Raw genomic sequence first — 13724 nt, forward strand, 5'->3', positions numbered from 1 at the left:
TGAATGAAGGGTACAGTAGATAGAGGAAGAATCATACATACCACATTTTCTTCTCGCACCCTCAGATATCTGTCCTCTAATTCCTTCCTTGACAATGAGCCAACCATTTGACGCTCTTTGGCCTCTGATATTGTAATGCCATCTGATAAAGTCAAAAATAGATACATTTTAAGGCGAAATTTTGCAGCTGGGCATGGAGATTTGAGTTACACAATAGTCATTATTCATGATAGCACCACTGCAATGTCTTCTGATATTGCATCACAGACTCAATAGCTGATTGGTTGTAGGTGATGTAAAATCAGTCAATACGTCACTATCAACCATTCAGCTGTTGGGTCCATGGCAGACATTGCAATGGTGCATATCATGAATTAAAAACCCCAGTTTCGAATTTTGTTTCTTTTCATTGTTAGCAGTTTTTGCACACAAATGGATTTAATTGCATAGCTCTGCATAGATCTACATAGCTTTGCCATGAGACTAAAAAATAAACCAATCCAAAATTCAAAAAAGTAGCGTGATTAAAAAGTATGTAAATCACAGCTTGTTTTCATTCCCAACAAAAAAAGTTGACAATAAATCTAAACAATACATAACTAAACCGGGGGTTTTGTATAATAACTATATGATGGTTACAAAATAGTCATTGCCTGAAATTTCATTTGAGAATCAATGAAGTAAAGAACTTTTTCGATTTACTGGCATAAGATATAGATGGAGTTTTTATAAGATACTTTAACAATTGGTCATTTGGACTAATAAAAATGATGTATTTTTTAGAAAAAGTAACAAAATTGTTTTATTACTGGTTAACGACCAATCAGATAAAATAAGAGCTTGTAAAAACTCCATCTCGTCCCAGCTCGGAATTACAATGAAAATAATCTTGACACGCAGTAACTCATACTAACCATATTTTTCATCACGTACTGGTGTCATATCCAGTGCAGAAGTGTCTCTGGCTCCCATTTCAATCCTTACTCTTCAAACATACAACCAAATTTCATCTTTCTCATACGTATATTTTTCATTTTTAAATAATTAAATTATGTTGTTACAGATCTGCACTCATTTCAGTATTTTCTACTAAGAATAAAAAAAAGGGAATTCAATAACAAGACAAAGCTACATTCAAACTTTTTTTCATAATAATATGATAAATGGTTTTTATACTAAACGAAAGGATGAGGAATGGGTAGGATTGTAGTGCATGCAGTTTTATTAAAATGAAGGAAAGGATTCCAAAACAAAATTTATGAAGGCTAAGAAAATACTATTTTTATATTGTCATAGAGAATCTAAAGCAAAAATAATTTAAAATAATCTAGAAAAAGTTGATATATACAAAAATTAAATTATACAACTAAAGTTGAATGAATGCGTAGTCGTTACCTTTCGCCAAAAGATAAACAAAGTGAATAAAACTTGTAAGAATTTCTAAAGATCTTTAGTAGACTCTTTATTTCTTTAGATTAATTATTCGAATTGTAAATTTTTTTAAATTGAAACTAATATCGTTGTATTAATAATAATGTTAAAATCAAGCTCTAAAGTATTCTTACTATTGCATGCCAATCTTTTTAGATTTGATACCTTGTTCTTAAGTTTTTTGATAATTCTTTTTACATATTTCTTGGTATATCTTAAGAAAATCAAATTGAAGGTGTTAAAATTTTTCATGGTACACCCTGAAAGCTTGTTTCGAGTTTGCTTTGAAAACCTACTATTATTATTAGGTAAAAAGTCTAACATAATATATATAAAAATATAGAAATACCATAATATAGCCTAATGGTAACTTAAAGGAAGATATTTTGGTAAGAAAAAAAAATAGCAAAATCAACAAAAATGACTCTTCTTGCAAAATTGATTCTCTTTTAATTCATCCAAAATTATGTCCACTTTTATACTTCATGGGTCATTTGCAAACTAATTCTCCCAGAATTTGAAATATCTTAATTTGTCATGATAAATGTCCAAATTTTACTAAAAATGGTGAATTGGCCCATTTGCCAAAATTTCTTCTCTAGAGGTATGAAAAATCAACCCAGCAATTTAAAAATATTGTTCTAGAACAGAAACAATTTTAAAGAAACATTCAATATTTATTGGCTTTGCCAGCAATCTACTACACTTGCAACAGACTGCAGCAGGTAGCAGTGGTATTTGAAGTTCCAATTGCCAGGAAAATGATGAATTGAAAATCTTGTACAAATAACATTGTGACTAATTTGAATTTCGCAAATTCCATTATATAAAGATTCCACCAAAAACTGTCCATAACATCAAAGTATCAAGAATAAAAGTGTCTAAACAGTATCATCATGAAACCACCATCTTGTCTTTTTAGGATTACTTGAAGCTGTTTTTACGTAAGAATTATTATCTGGTGGGAGTTCTTTCTTTTTGCAACTGCTAAGCATGCTGACAATACTTAAACAAACTGAAGACACAGACATTGCTGGAGTCCAATCATCTGTTAAAATTGATAAACAAATATGTCCATTTGTGTAAATATGAGGATGAACTGGAATATGTTTACCAATAAATATAACTTGCGGTGAATCAAAAGGATACTTATCTCCAAAAGTAAATTGCAGTTCAAACTTTTCACCACTGTACAACGTACCAGCTGCTCCATTTAAAATAACATGCCATTTTGTCAGATTAGAAGCTATTTTGTCAGCGTCAAATTCTAGTCCTTCAACAGGATTTTTACTGAGCTCACTTAGCTCTTTCAAAAGCCTTTTAGAAGCTGTTGGTGGGGCTTTAGACATGACTTTTTAATTTATTTGATATCTATCTAATTAGCTAGAATCTTCAAAAGATCTGTAAAAGAACAAAAAAATACCTTACTTTGATTTTTTTTAATCTTCAGGATAAAGTATTACAACTCAGATTTTGAAATTTGGAACAAATGACCAAGAAAATAAGATATTGAAAATTTCACTTTGATATTTCAAGCAAGTAGTTTCAAAGATACAATGTATATTACAATCAAAGTTTAAGGGTATAAAGTTATTTGAGCTTAGACTATTTTCTTTTGGTTCATATGGCAATCTTTTAACAAAATATTGAACAAGTACTCAATATTTCATACACATTTAAATCTATATAAATTAAAGCAGGCAAAGGCAAACATGCGAGTTCAAGGCAGACAATGGTTTTTCAAGATATCCTTAATTATAACTCATGTTCAATACACCGTCTAGTAGTGTGGACTGAGCATGCGTCCAATTTTCCGTTGTTTTGGTTTTTGTTTTGATTCCTGCGACCGCAGGAAACTTCACTCTCCCCCGTAATCTGGTTCTCATAAGGAAACCCAGCACAGTAGGTAAAGAACTACTTTTAATCATAACTTCTTTTCCTCAAGATGAATTTTTGTGAAACCTTCAGGAGAGATCCATAAAATTATCATTGATATCATGTTCAAATATCTAAATCATTCTCTTTAAAGGAAAGAAAAAAATTGACAATGTTTACATTCCTCTAACCTTCCACAGTACTAAAGTGCGCATTTTTACCTACCACCTCTGCCGGTGGAGCACCGTGGAGATAACGAGACTGCTAAACAATATATAGACCTTTGGTAGATGTTTTGGCTTTTTCTTAGGTTGACTGTAAAATTGTTCTGCCAGACTTTAACTGTTTTTGGAATGTAAAAGAAAGATGGAGCAATATTATTAATTTTTTTTATGTTTGTTTTACTCAGGTGAGTTAAGGTTACAGATAGGTCAATTTGATTATTTTTAAAAAGTATCATTAATTGTTTAGCATCCTCAGTGTCTTTTCCAAGCACCCAAATGCCCCCGTTAGACGGTGGCATTAAACTCAATTCAAATTGAGTTCATTGATAAATTCTATAAATTCATTCAACTTTAACCGTTTTAAAGTGCTAGTTAAGACAAAAATATGCTCAGCTTTCTGAACCCCCCACCAGGGCTAGCCCTGGACCCACAGGGGGGCTCAAGGCACCCCAAGCCTCTGATATCGCGGCTTACGCCTTTGTTAAAAACTCAATTTGAAAGTAAAAACAGAGGCATTGCTTGGTGCTTGGAAAAATCCCTGCATCCTTTCTTTGATGAAATTGGACTGGAGTGTTTAAAGTGCAATTCAATGGCTTTCTAAATATGTAATTACTTTTTCGACATATTTTTCTAATTTGGAATTATGACGCGATTTCAAAAGACGAACTTTGAACTTTAACGAGTTACTCTTCAAAATCTACTGAATATTTTTCAATGAAACCTTTTGTATTCGAAAGCCCTTGTTCTCCCCTACAAAACCGTGCTCCGCTTTATCATTTACACGCCCCATTCAAAAGATATTTAACTTTTCATGTTATGCGATGTTAAAAAACAGGTTTTTCGCGTTTAAAGCAAGTTTTCTCCACAACAAAACCTCGAATCAACAATCGGAGGCACGGTTTTGTTATTCAACCTTTTCTGAATAGAATGACGTAAGTTTCAGAAATATCGACCAACCAGATCTTGTAGAGTAACCTTTCAAAGTTGGTATGTACACTGGATTTTTGAAGAAATTGTGATTCTGAGATATTTCAAAATTTAAAATCTTTTTATCTTTACCGAAAAATTCCCCCCTCTTTTATTGAAAAGTAAAAAGACCATTATTCCATTGTAAGACTTTATAATAGGGATATCGAAAGAAGCGTCGCTTTAAACTTCCCTTTACAGTTTTCTTTTACAATTCGAATAAAAGGCTCAATCAATAGGGATTATACATCGATAATGTTTTTAGCATTTTTTGCAATTTTGATACACTTTTAGGTTTAGGGAGATGCATCATTCGATGGTCCGTAAAATTTTGAATCTTTTACAGCAAAAAAAAATTTTTGATGTAAAAAAAAGATTTTCTTCAAAGGAGCCCTATCTGTAACCTTAAGGAAGGACCAAACCCCATTTCCTGAATTTCCCACCGCTTCATATTGTTACTTAACTCTTGCATATAGCTTCAAAGAAGCCTATTAATGAGATGGTTATGGAAAGTGCTGGGTCAAAAATTAAAACTAAGCCGAGTTCAAGATATCAGCCAAAAATTGATTTTGACGCAGTTTAATGTAATGAAATTCGTAAAAAAACACGTTATATGTAAGATTCAAAGGATGTCATTATTGAAAAACGGCTATAACTTCAAATCTAATGAAGCAATGAACACCAAATTTTGGTTTCAATGTTTCAATTTTGTACAGGCGGACTGATGTGGGCGGGCTATTGCACTTGATTATTGGAGGCAAAAAAGGCATAACAATAGCTGGAGGCAAGCAGATTTTTTGTTTTGACAAAGTCTCTGGTAGAACTTTTGAAAAGAAATTTTAGTATGTTTTCTCAGGCATCCAGGTATATATAGGCTTACTATTCATAAGTTTGAAGAGATATGACTGGTAGTTATAAAAAATTTGATTGATATTCACTTGCCTCCATATAAATTGTAAGTCTTTTTGCCTCCAATAATCAAGCGCAATCGCCCGCCCACATCAGTTCGCCCGTACAAAATTGAAAAATTGAAATCTGTTTATATATCTTGTTCTATTGTCAGTCTAGACTTAAATCCTATATCAAGATTACGGGATTTGGAGTGCGGACTGATTTTACTTTTGCTTTCAGTGGTTTTACTTTCGATTTTAAGTCAACAAGGGATTGTGCCAAAAACCAATTCTTTTACCAAGTCTTGCCAGGTCTTGCATCAAATTCCTGCTTTCTTCAGAAAATTGAAGATGAGAAAACAATTTAAACAAATATATGGAAGGTTGAGATTTTACAACCGTCAGTCATACAAGGCACTGAGCGGCCAGCTGCCACAGGTGCCAAAAAAAGGTCGTATGAAATGCAACAATCTCATTAGCGGAAATTTGATAAACAGCTGCAATAAGGGAGCGTTGTCGGCGGGAAGCAATCCAGTAGAAGAGACCACTTTTGTTTTTGTTGCAGAACTCAATATAAACTTTGGAATTCCATAAACTTCTCTCAGGGATGACTTGTCAATGTGTTGTCAGTCTAAACTTAAACTCTTATATCAGGATTAGAAACTAGGCTAGTCTTACCTCTTTTATCTTTTCCTTTACAACAATACAATGCTGACAAGTTGACACAACACATGTGTACATGTACATTGACAAGTAATCCCTGAGAGAAGTTTACATCGAAATCTGCAACAAAAATGAAAGTGGTCTCTTCTACTGATTGCTTCCCAGCACTCCTTTGCAGCTGTTTATCAAATTTCCACCAATAAGGTTGCCAAATTTCAAACAGCCTTCTTTTTGGCACCCGTGGCCCCTCAGTGCCTTGCACGACGGGAGGCTGTAAAATCCCACCCTTCATAATATATTATTTCAATCCGTGATCTGTGGCTTAGGGTTTTTCTCATCTTCAATTTACTAAAGAAAGCGGGAATTCGACGCGAGAGTTATATTGTCAACAAAGTGCCGTAAAAAATCAATGAATAAAAGAAGAACTTGAAAATCTCAAATATTTTCATTTTAAAGAATAGGTGCAAAAAAGTGAAACATAGAAAAGTTTCATTTTTCATTGCATTAATCGAAATAGGGGATTTGGAAATTTTTCAATGTTTAGTTTTGTGAACAAACCCCTTTAACTATGGGCAAGCACCCCGTTGCTAAGATGTTGGCTTGAAATCGAAAATGAAACCACTCAAAACGAAAGTAAAATCGGCCCGTACTTAATTCCCTTAATCTTGATATACAAGTTTAAGCCTATACTGGTTGTGTCAACTTGTAAGCAGTACCATGAAGTCAGGTAACTTGCATCAGTGGAGGGAAACTTGCATAGCCATCAAATGATTGACCAATCAAACCAGAAAAATTTCAAAACAAATGAACTACGCAGCTCCGCTTGCAGCTCTACTCCCAGTTTGCAGAGTATGGCAGAAATCGTTGAGATCTTGGGGGCAGAGATTGCTTACTTTTCAAGAGCAGGAGCAAAATTTTGATAATATCTAGGTACATTTCAGGGGCAAAATTATTTGAAAACTGGCTAATTTCACCAGTTTTTATGGCTTTTTTGTGATGGGAAACAGACCTCAGGGGCAGAGTTTTGATGTTGGGAATTTTCCTTGGGGGCAACCATGACATGCTCTGAAAACCTGCTCTACTTTACCATTTTTGTTTTGATTTAACTTTGTATTTTAATCCAGACGTAATTAATCGAACCAATTGAACGGTATTTTTAATGGAACTTTGTCAAACTCAATCAAACTTTGTTGGCCGATTAATGTTTGACTAAGTTTGGTTGTCGTACTTTAATCGAATACTCACAAATTTCTCAAAATACAAAGTTCGATTAAGGTCAATTACTGAAATCGAACTAAATCGAACTTTTTTTAAAGAGACCTCGACAGTTCGATTAGTTTGATGACATTAATCAAACTTACCTTTTATACTAATTGAGTTTATGAAAAATTTCTGTAACGCTAGCCCAGTAACATATTAAGGTTTCTAAAATTTGAACGCCGCGGCTGGAAAATCTATCCTCCTTCGATACAAAAAGTCTCGCGCTAAGTTTGACAAGCTCGGATTAGAGAAGACTCTACACTGCTATTTGTAAACGAAAAAAGTTCTGACGTCAATTTCATGAAAAAGTACTGCGACGTCAAAAAGTTTCAAATAAAAAGGTGTGGCATTTTTGTTGCACGATTTCGAATTATTTTATATCAACACACGCAACAAAATCCAACATTGTTGTTTGATGATTAAACTTTGTCTAACATTATTTGAAAAAGGTTTCAATGTTGGTTGCATTGCGTATGCGCCGGTCTTAAGCTGTCCGCATGTGAAGCCAACATAGGGAAAACCTTCATTGCTCAATCGCAAAGCGTGAGCCTCTCCTTCACAACTAAGGCTTTTTCTTTCCTAGAAGCAACCCTCTCACCACCTCAGGCGTCTGCAACGACGGGTACCCTCGATAATTTTGACAGGGTCACTATGGCATTTCATTGAACACAAACTTCCGTTATCTTAAAAAGACATATCATCGAGGCTTACAGACACAAAATTTTGACTAATGTAGAAAGTTTAGAAGTATAATTTTTATTATTGTATTCGGCATTAAGCCAAAACGATGTCAGGAATTAACCCACATTACAGTATTTTAAAGGCTTTTGATGTGCAAGCAAAACCGTTAACCAGCTTTTGCGACGAAGGGAACCGTCTAGTTCGAACTAATTGAACTTAATCAAACTTTGTCAAGTTTAATTGAACAAAAATCTGAGAAAACTCGACCAACTGAAGGCCGCTCCACTGGTACCCAAAGGAAGTCATTTTTTTCCAATTTTCAAACCTTTCCACCTTTCCAAGCCTTTTAAAGGCTTCGGACGACTGATGGAGGGTGCTGGCTTTGAGGGAAAGCAAGGCAGAGGGTATCCGAAGAGGTCTGAAGGGCTGTGGTAGGCTGTGGGGGGCTGTAGAGGCCTCGATCGGTCCCACCGGGGCTGGTACCCAAAGGAGGTCATTTTTCGCAATTTTTACCGGCTTTTGACAACACTTTGTGAACTTTGAAGGACCCCCAACGGTGCAGACGTGTACCCTCACATCCCCCTGACCAGTGGGCACCATCGGACCCCCAGCCAAAGGAGGTAATTTTTTGTTGTCGAACTTTTTCGAACAGAGTTTTTTGTCGAATTTGTCGAACCTTTCTTGTTGTCGAACTTTATCGAATGGAGTTGTTGTCGAACTTAATATGTTTTGTCAAACTTAATCGAATACTCACAATTTTAGGGACTTTTGAAAAGTTGGATTAAAGAATTCAATCAACTTTTGTTGATGGATTAAGTTCGACAAAGTTCGATTAGTTCGGTAAACGAACTGTTCGATTAATTATGTCTGGTTTAATGACCAGCCAAGTCATTCATTTGAGGGCTATGCATGTTAGAGAGAGGACCCTGCCGACGCACCAGACTTAACGAGCACCAGACTTAACGAACACCGGAATCGCGAAAGTCCGGAGTAAAATGAGAATTTTTTTTACCACCTGACAATTTCTACACTGGACTTAAGGTGGTCGTTAACAAAACTTTTTTTTAAAGTCCAAAAAATTTCAAAATGGAATATCTCAAAAACTATTCAATATACCTTAAGGGAAGAAATTTTCGCGGGAAGAAAATTTCGCGAAGAAAGAAAGTTCCCGCGGTGGCTAGCGCTTTTGATTTTAGTAACCCCAGGTAAAAAAATTTACTGTGCCGTGAACAAGACGTTTGAAAAAGCACACCCGCGAGTACTCATTTTCAAATTTTGAAAGAATGAAAAGACGTATCTTGATAATTTCTTTTGCAAAAGAAAGCTGAATAAATTCTCTTGAAGTTGGAAAAAGAATTTGTGCTAGAAAACTTTTCCTTCCTGGATTTATGTAAGTTTGAAGATTTTTTTTCAAAAGTCCTGCTTTTGTTACTGCCGCAGGCGCGAGCCTCGACCTCCCTACCGGGAGTTAGCCTATCCGGTGGTGCGCGGATCTAGGTGGGTTCCGCCTCCCCCGTAGATCTTTTTCTTGGGAAGTTGATCTTCAAATTAGTTTTCAAGGTTGGCTTGGCTCAAATTTTTTCATCTATGGCTCAAATTTTAGGCAATTTCTCAAAGTTTTTGAAAATGTTAATTTCATTAAAAAGCGCTGGGTTATTTTTTCACGAATCCCTTTAGAAGTTTTACGGCGCATTTTTTTTGCTTGAGAGTCAAGTCAGCATTAATCTTTGATACGCATTTTGGCGGGACGCTAGTGTGACTAACTGCAAGTATTCTATCTAAAAGAGAAAAAAGACTTTTAGATGGTGCGACTTACCGTTACGGTTAGCCCACTGAGTTGAGTTGAGAAGAAAGATAATAGGGTGCGCACTTGTCGGGATTTTTTGTGCGGACCGAGGAAGAATTTACAAAAATGAACTTCAATGCATTAGTACTTACCTTTAAATCATCCAAATCTGTTCATTCTTTTTTAAAAATCAATCAGGAACTATCAGGGAAGTAAAAAAAACTGCATCCAGGTATCTATTTTCTTTCCAAAGATATTGATGTTTTTCAACGTCAAGGTGAAAACACGACTTAGCGCTGACCACGGCACCGGAAAATTCTTGACCCACATTGAAACAAATGGCTGTCGCTATTGAGCTGGTTCATCTTTTCAATTGCGGTTTTTTTAGTAAACCCAGGGTAAGATTAGGCTACAATCTATGACAATACGCTTTATTTGAAAATCTACAGGCCGTCTGGAATTTTGAAAAATAGAAGAAATTGTGATTTTTTAACAAGATTGCTGATTTTTTCATTTAAGCGCCATACAGTACACCATCTGAAAGCTGAGGATTTCAGTTTTCTAGCGGTGAAATTTATTTTTAGCTATCATTTCCAGCTCATTAGCAATAAGCTAAAGTTTTTTAACAGTCATCGGGCCGATTTTCAGACCGCACCGGCAAAACTCCCCAAACCCCGCCACACGGAAGACTATATTTCATCTGCCGTTTTTGGCGCGATTTTGGTGCTTCCGAAAATTATTTCTTACTGGCGTGGTGTAAGGAGGCGATTCTTTGAAAAGGTGATTTTTTTTGTGTTTTGGAAATGGAATAACTTCGGGAATACTTAACCAATTCTAATAAATGACTCCTCATTTTTCTCACAAAGGTAAGGATTTTCAAATAAAATTAGTTTGGTTTCTAAAAATTGAGGAGAAATTTTGGCGCGGTCTGAAAATCGGCCCGATGACTGTTAAACTTTAGCCTATCGCTAATGAGCTGGAAATGATAGCTAAAAGCAAATTTTACCAATGAAAAGCTGAAAGCCTTAGCTTTCCAACGATATATGGTAGTCCTGATAAAAATTTCAGGAAAGTGCCGAAAAATCGAAATTTCTTCTTTTTTCTCGATTTAAAGACGGCCCGTAGATTATCGAAAAGGCTACCACGTGACAAACTAAAGTACTATCTTTTCCGCGTTCACAACAGTGAACAGATTGACTCAGTCCTTCTAGACTTTAGCAAGGCTTTCGATAAAGTTAACCACAGAAAGCTACTCATCAAATTACATCACTACGGCATTCGAAATGAAATATTATCGTGGATCACTGACTTTCTATCCAACAGAACCCAATGTGTTGTTGTCCGAGGATCTACGTCCCCACAATCAAAAGTTGAATCAGGAGTACCGCAGGGATCTGTATTGGGCCCATTACTCTTTCTCATATATATTAACGATATGCCACTCACAACCGAATCCACACTTGCTTTATTTGCTGACGACTCACTCCTACACCGTATCATTCGTAGCCTAAACGACACCACTATTCTCCAAAACGACCTTGACAAGTTACAAAAATGGGAAGACGATTGGTCCATGGAATTCCATCCCAAGAAATGTAAAGTTTTGCGAATAACAAATAAAGTAAAACCTACTGTCTGTGATTACTTCATCCACAATGAGAAACTAGAAACAGTCAGCAAAGCCAAATACTTAGGGGTAATCATCAACAAAAAGCTAAATTGGAAAGACCACGTTAACACGATTGTCTCTAAAGCTACCAATGTGAGACTTTTCCTGCAACGCAACCTTCAATCATGTCTTAAAGAGACCAAACTCGAATGCTACAAAATATTCATCCGCCCAATTCTCGAATATGCTAGCCCTGTCTGGTGCCCTCATAACAACACAACGTTATCTAGCAAGATCGAAATGGTCCAGCGCAAAGCTTGTAGATGGATTGAGAACAAATGGGCATACCATTACACAGCCAACAGCAATGGCTAAACGATTGAATCTCGAGTCTCTTGAAATGCGAAGAGACTTATCTTGTTTGAAAATGTTATTTGATTGCGTAAATGGCTTTAAATACATGGAGAAGCCTTTACTACCAACAAGACAAAGGACTTCTAATGTAAGATATAACTTGATCCATGCAAAACTTAAAGTTTATGAAAACTCATTTTTTCCTTTCACTATCAAACTATGGAATAGTTTGGACAATGGAATTATAAATTTAAAAGAAAGGGATGAATTTAGAAACTCTTTGACTATTAAATAAGTATTATAATCATATACACTTTTCAATTACTTAAAGACAAAACACTTAAGCTTCTGTCTAATTCTCCAGTCATGTCTATAATCTACCTCGCGACAAACTTTTGCAAATTTTTGCCTTCGTTAAATTCCTAACTACTGTTAGTTTTTCTGGAAATATTATCTTTAACTTACTATTCCAGACCCCCGCGCTCGATAGGATCGATCATCGGAACGGCTCGATGACGGATCGATATGTGATCGATGGATTACTTATCGATCCGGATAGGAGATCGATGGAAGATTCAGCCATTAAAAAGTCTTGAGTATCGATCCTTCGTTGATCCATTATCGAGCTAGTATTTCAATCGAGTATATCGATTCGTCATCGATCGTTAATCGATTCGTCATCGACCGTTAAGCGATTCGTCATCGATCGTTAATCGAGTATGCATCGATTATAAAATTAATTAGCGGGTTGGGGACGCTTATTATATTAGGTACCCGAGAGTACCATATCGGCCATTTTTAAGCCGGCCCCCTCCGCTTTTTTAAGTTCGGAGCTAGGGCTCAGGCGAAATTCCGTAATCTAAACCTTCCAGCCAGATGTTGAAAGTTTCCCCGACCTTTTCCCAGGGAAAACATAAAAGACAAACCTCCAAAATGTGATCGGCTAGTGCTCATTCCGACATTTTAAATTTTCCGGGGGTTTTGCTGTTTGGGATTGTTTAGGTCAGGGTTGCTAGTAACGGCTTGTCACTGTGCCGGGTGCATACTCGGCGCCTTGGGCCCCGCAGGGTTGCTAGTAACGGCTCGAATTTCAGTCAGGTTTAAAAAAGGGGTACTTTTACCCATATTATAATAACATTACCCCCGTATTTTGCCAGTTTGGTATAAAATGTTATGAATTGCGTTATTTTGCTGTGCGGCGATGGCTCAAGGGATAGAGCGCTGGCTTCCGAATCCGAAGGTCTTTCTTTGATGGTGGTTCGAATCCCACTCGGTGCGAAAATTCGACTGGTCGAAATTGATGGTCAAATGATTGACAGGTATGAAAACTCAGTCAGAAATGAGAAACTCAGAAACTCAGACAGTCAGAAAAGAGAAAGACGGGATCAGAGATAAGGATCACATTTCGGAGGTTTGTATCTTACGTTTTCCTTTTCCCAGAGCTTTCTTAGCGTGTCGAAAGAAAATTTCTACATCGGGTGCCAGATAAAAGTACCGATAAGTAAATCCGGTTTGACGCCATTAGATCGATATGGATCGATTAATCAATATAAAAAAACGGTCGATATTTTGATTGGATCGATAGAGGTGTCGATAGGTAATCGATAGGTGTCGATAGGTAATCGATAGGTGTTGATAGGTAATCGATAGGTGTCGATAGGTAATCGATAGCGAGAAAGATCGATTAATATTAGAGCTCGATTTTTAGAAAGAGTCGATAGGGTCGATAAGATCGATAAAAGATCGATGATAGATCGATGATAGATCGATAACTAATCATAAGCTTAAAAAAATCTTGAGTATCGATCCTCTATCGATCTCCTATCCGGATCGATAAGTAATCCATCGATCACATATCGATCCGTCATCGAGCCGTTCCGATGATCGATCCTATCGAGCGCGGACGCCTGGACTATTTAAACTTACTTATCTATTATTTATTATTTACCATTTTAATATTTTAACCATTATATGTACATTTTAAA

The 13724-nt window shown here is 36.0% G+C and overlaps 2 protein-coding genes across 2 annotated transcripts in view; both read right to left on the reverse strand.

The window, feature by feature from the left end:
• The window catches only part of LOC136824634 (protein fantom-like), a 29474-nt gene extending 28383 nt beyond the window's left edge, over nt 1-1091 (reverse strand). Inside the window, exons 1-2 of the mRNA XM_067080623.1 lie at nt 915-1091; nt 42-142 (exon numbers count right to left, since the gene is read on the reverse strand). Of these exons, the coding sequence (XP_066936724.1) occupies nt 42-142; nt 915-972 (159 nt within the window). The 5' untranslated portion in view covers nt 973-1091. The remainder of the gene's footprint in view (nt 1-41; nt 143-914) is intronic.
• A 751-nt stretch (nt 1092-1842) lies between these two features.
• Nucleotides 1843-2871, reverse strand: LOC136824607 (ubiquitin-conjugating enzyme E2 W-like). Its single transcript, XM_067080596.1, has one exon. The coding sequence runs from the start codon at nt 2778-2780 to the stop codon at nt 2313-2315; it is 468 nt and encodes a 155-aa protein (XP_066936697.1). The 5' UTR covers nt 2781-2871; the 3' UTR covers nt 1843-2312.
• Between the last annotated feature and the right edge of the window lie 10853 nt (nt 2872-13724).

The sequence above is a fragment of the Clytia hemisphaerica genome, unplaced genomic scaffold, assembly GCF_902728285.1.
Source record: "Clytia hemisphaerica strain Z4C2 unplaced genomic scaffold, Clytia hemisphaerica genome assembly, whole genome shotgun sequence".
Classification (NCBI taxonomy): domain Eukaryota; kingdom Metazoa; phylum Cnidaria; class Hydrozoa; order Leptothecata; family Clytiidae; genus Clytia; species Clytia hemisphaerica.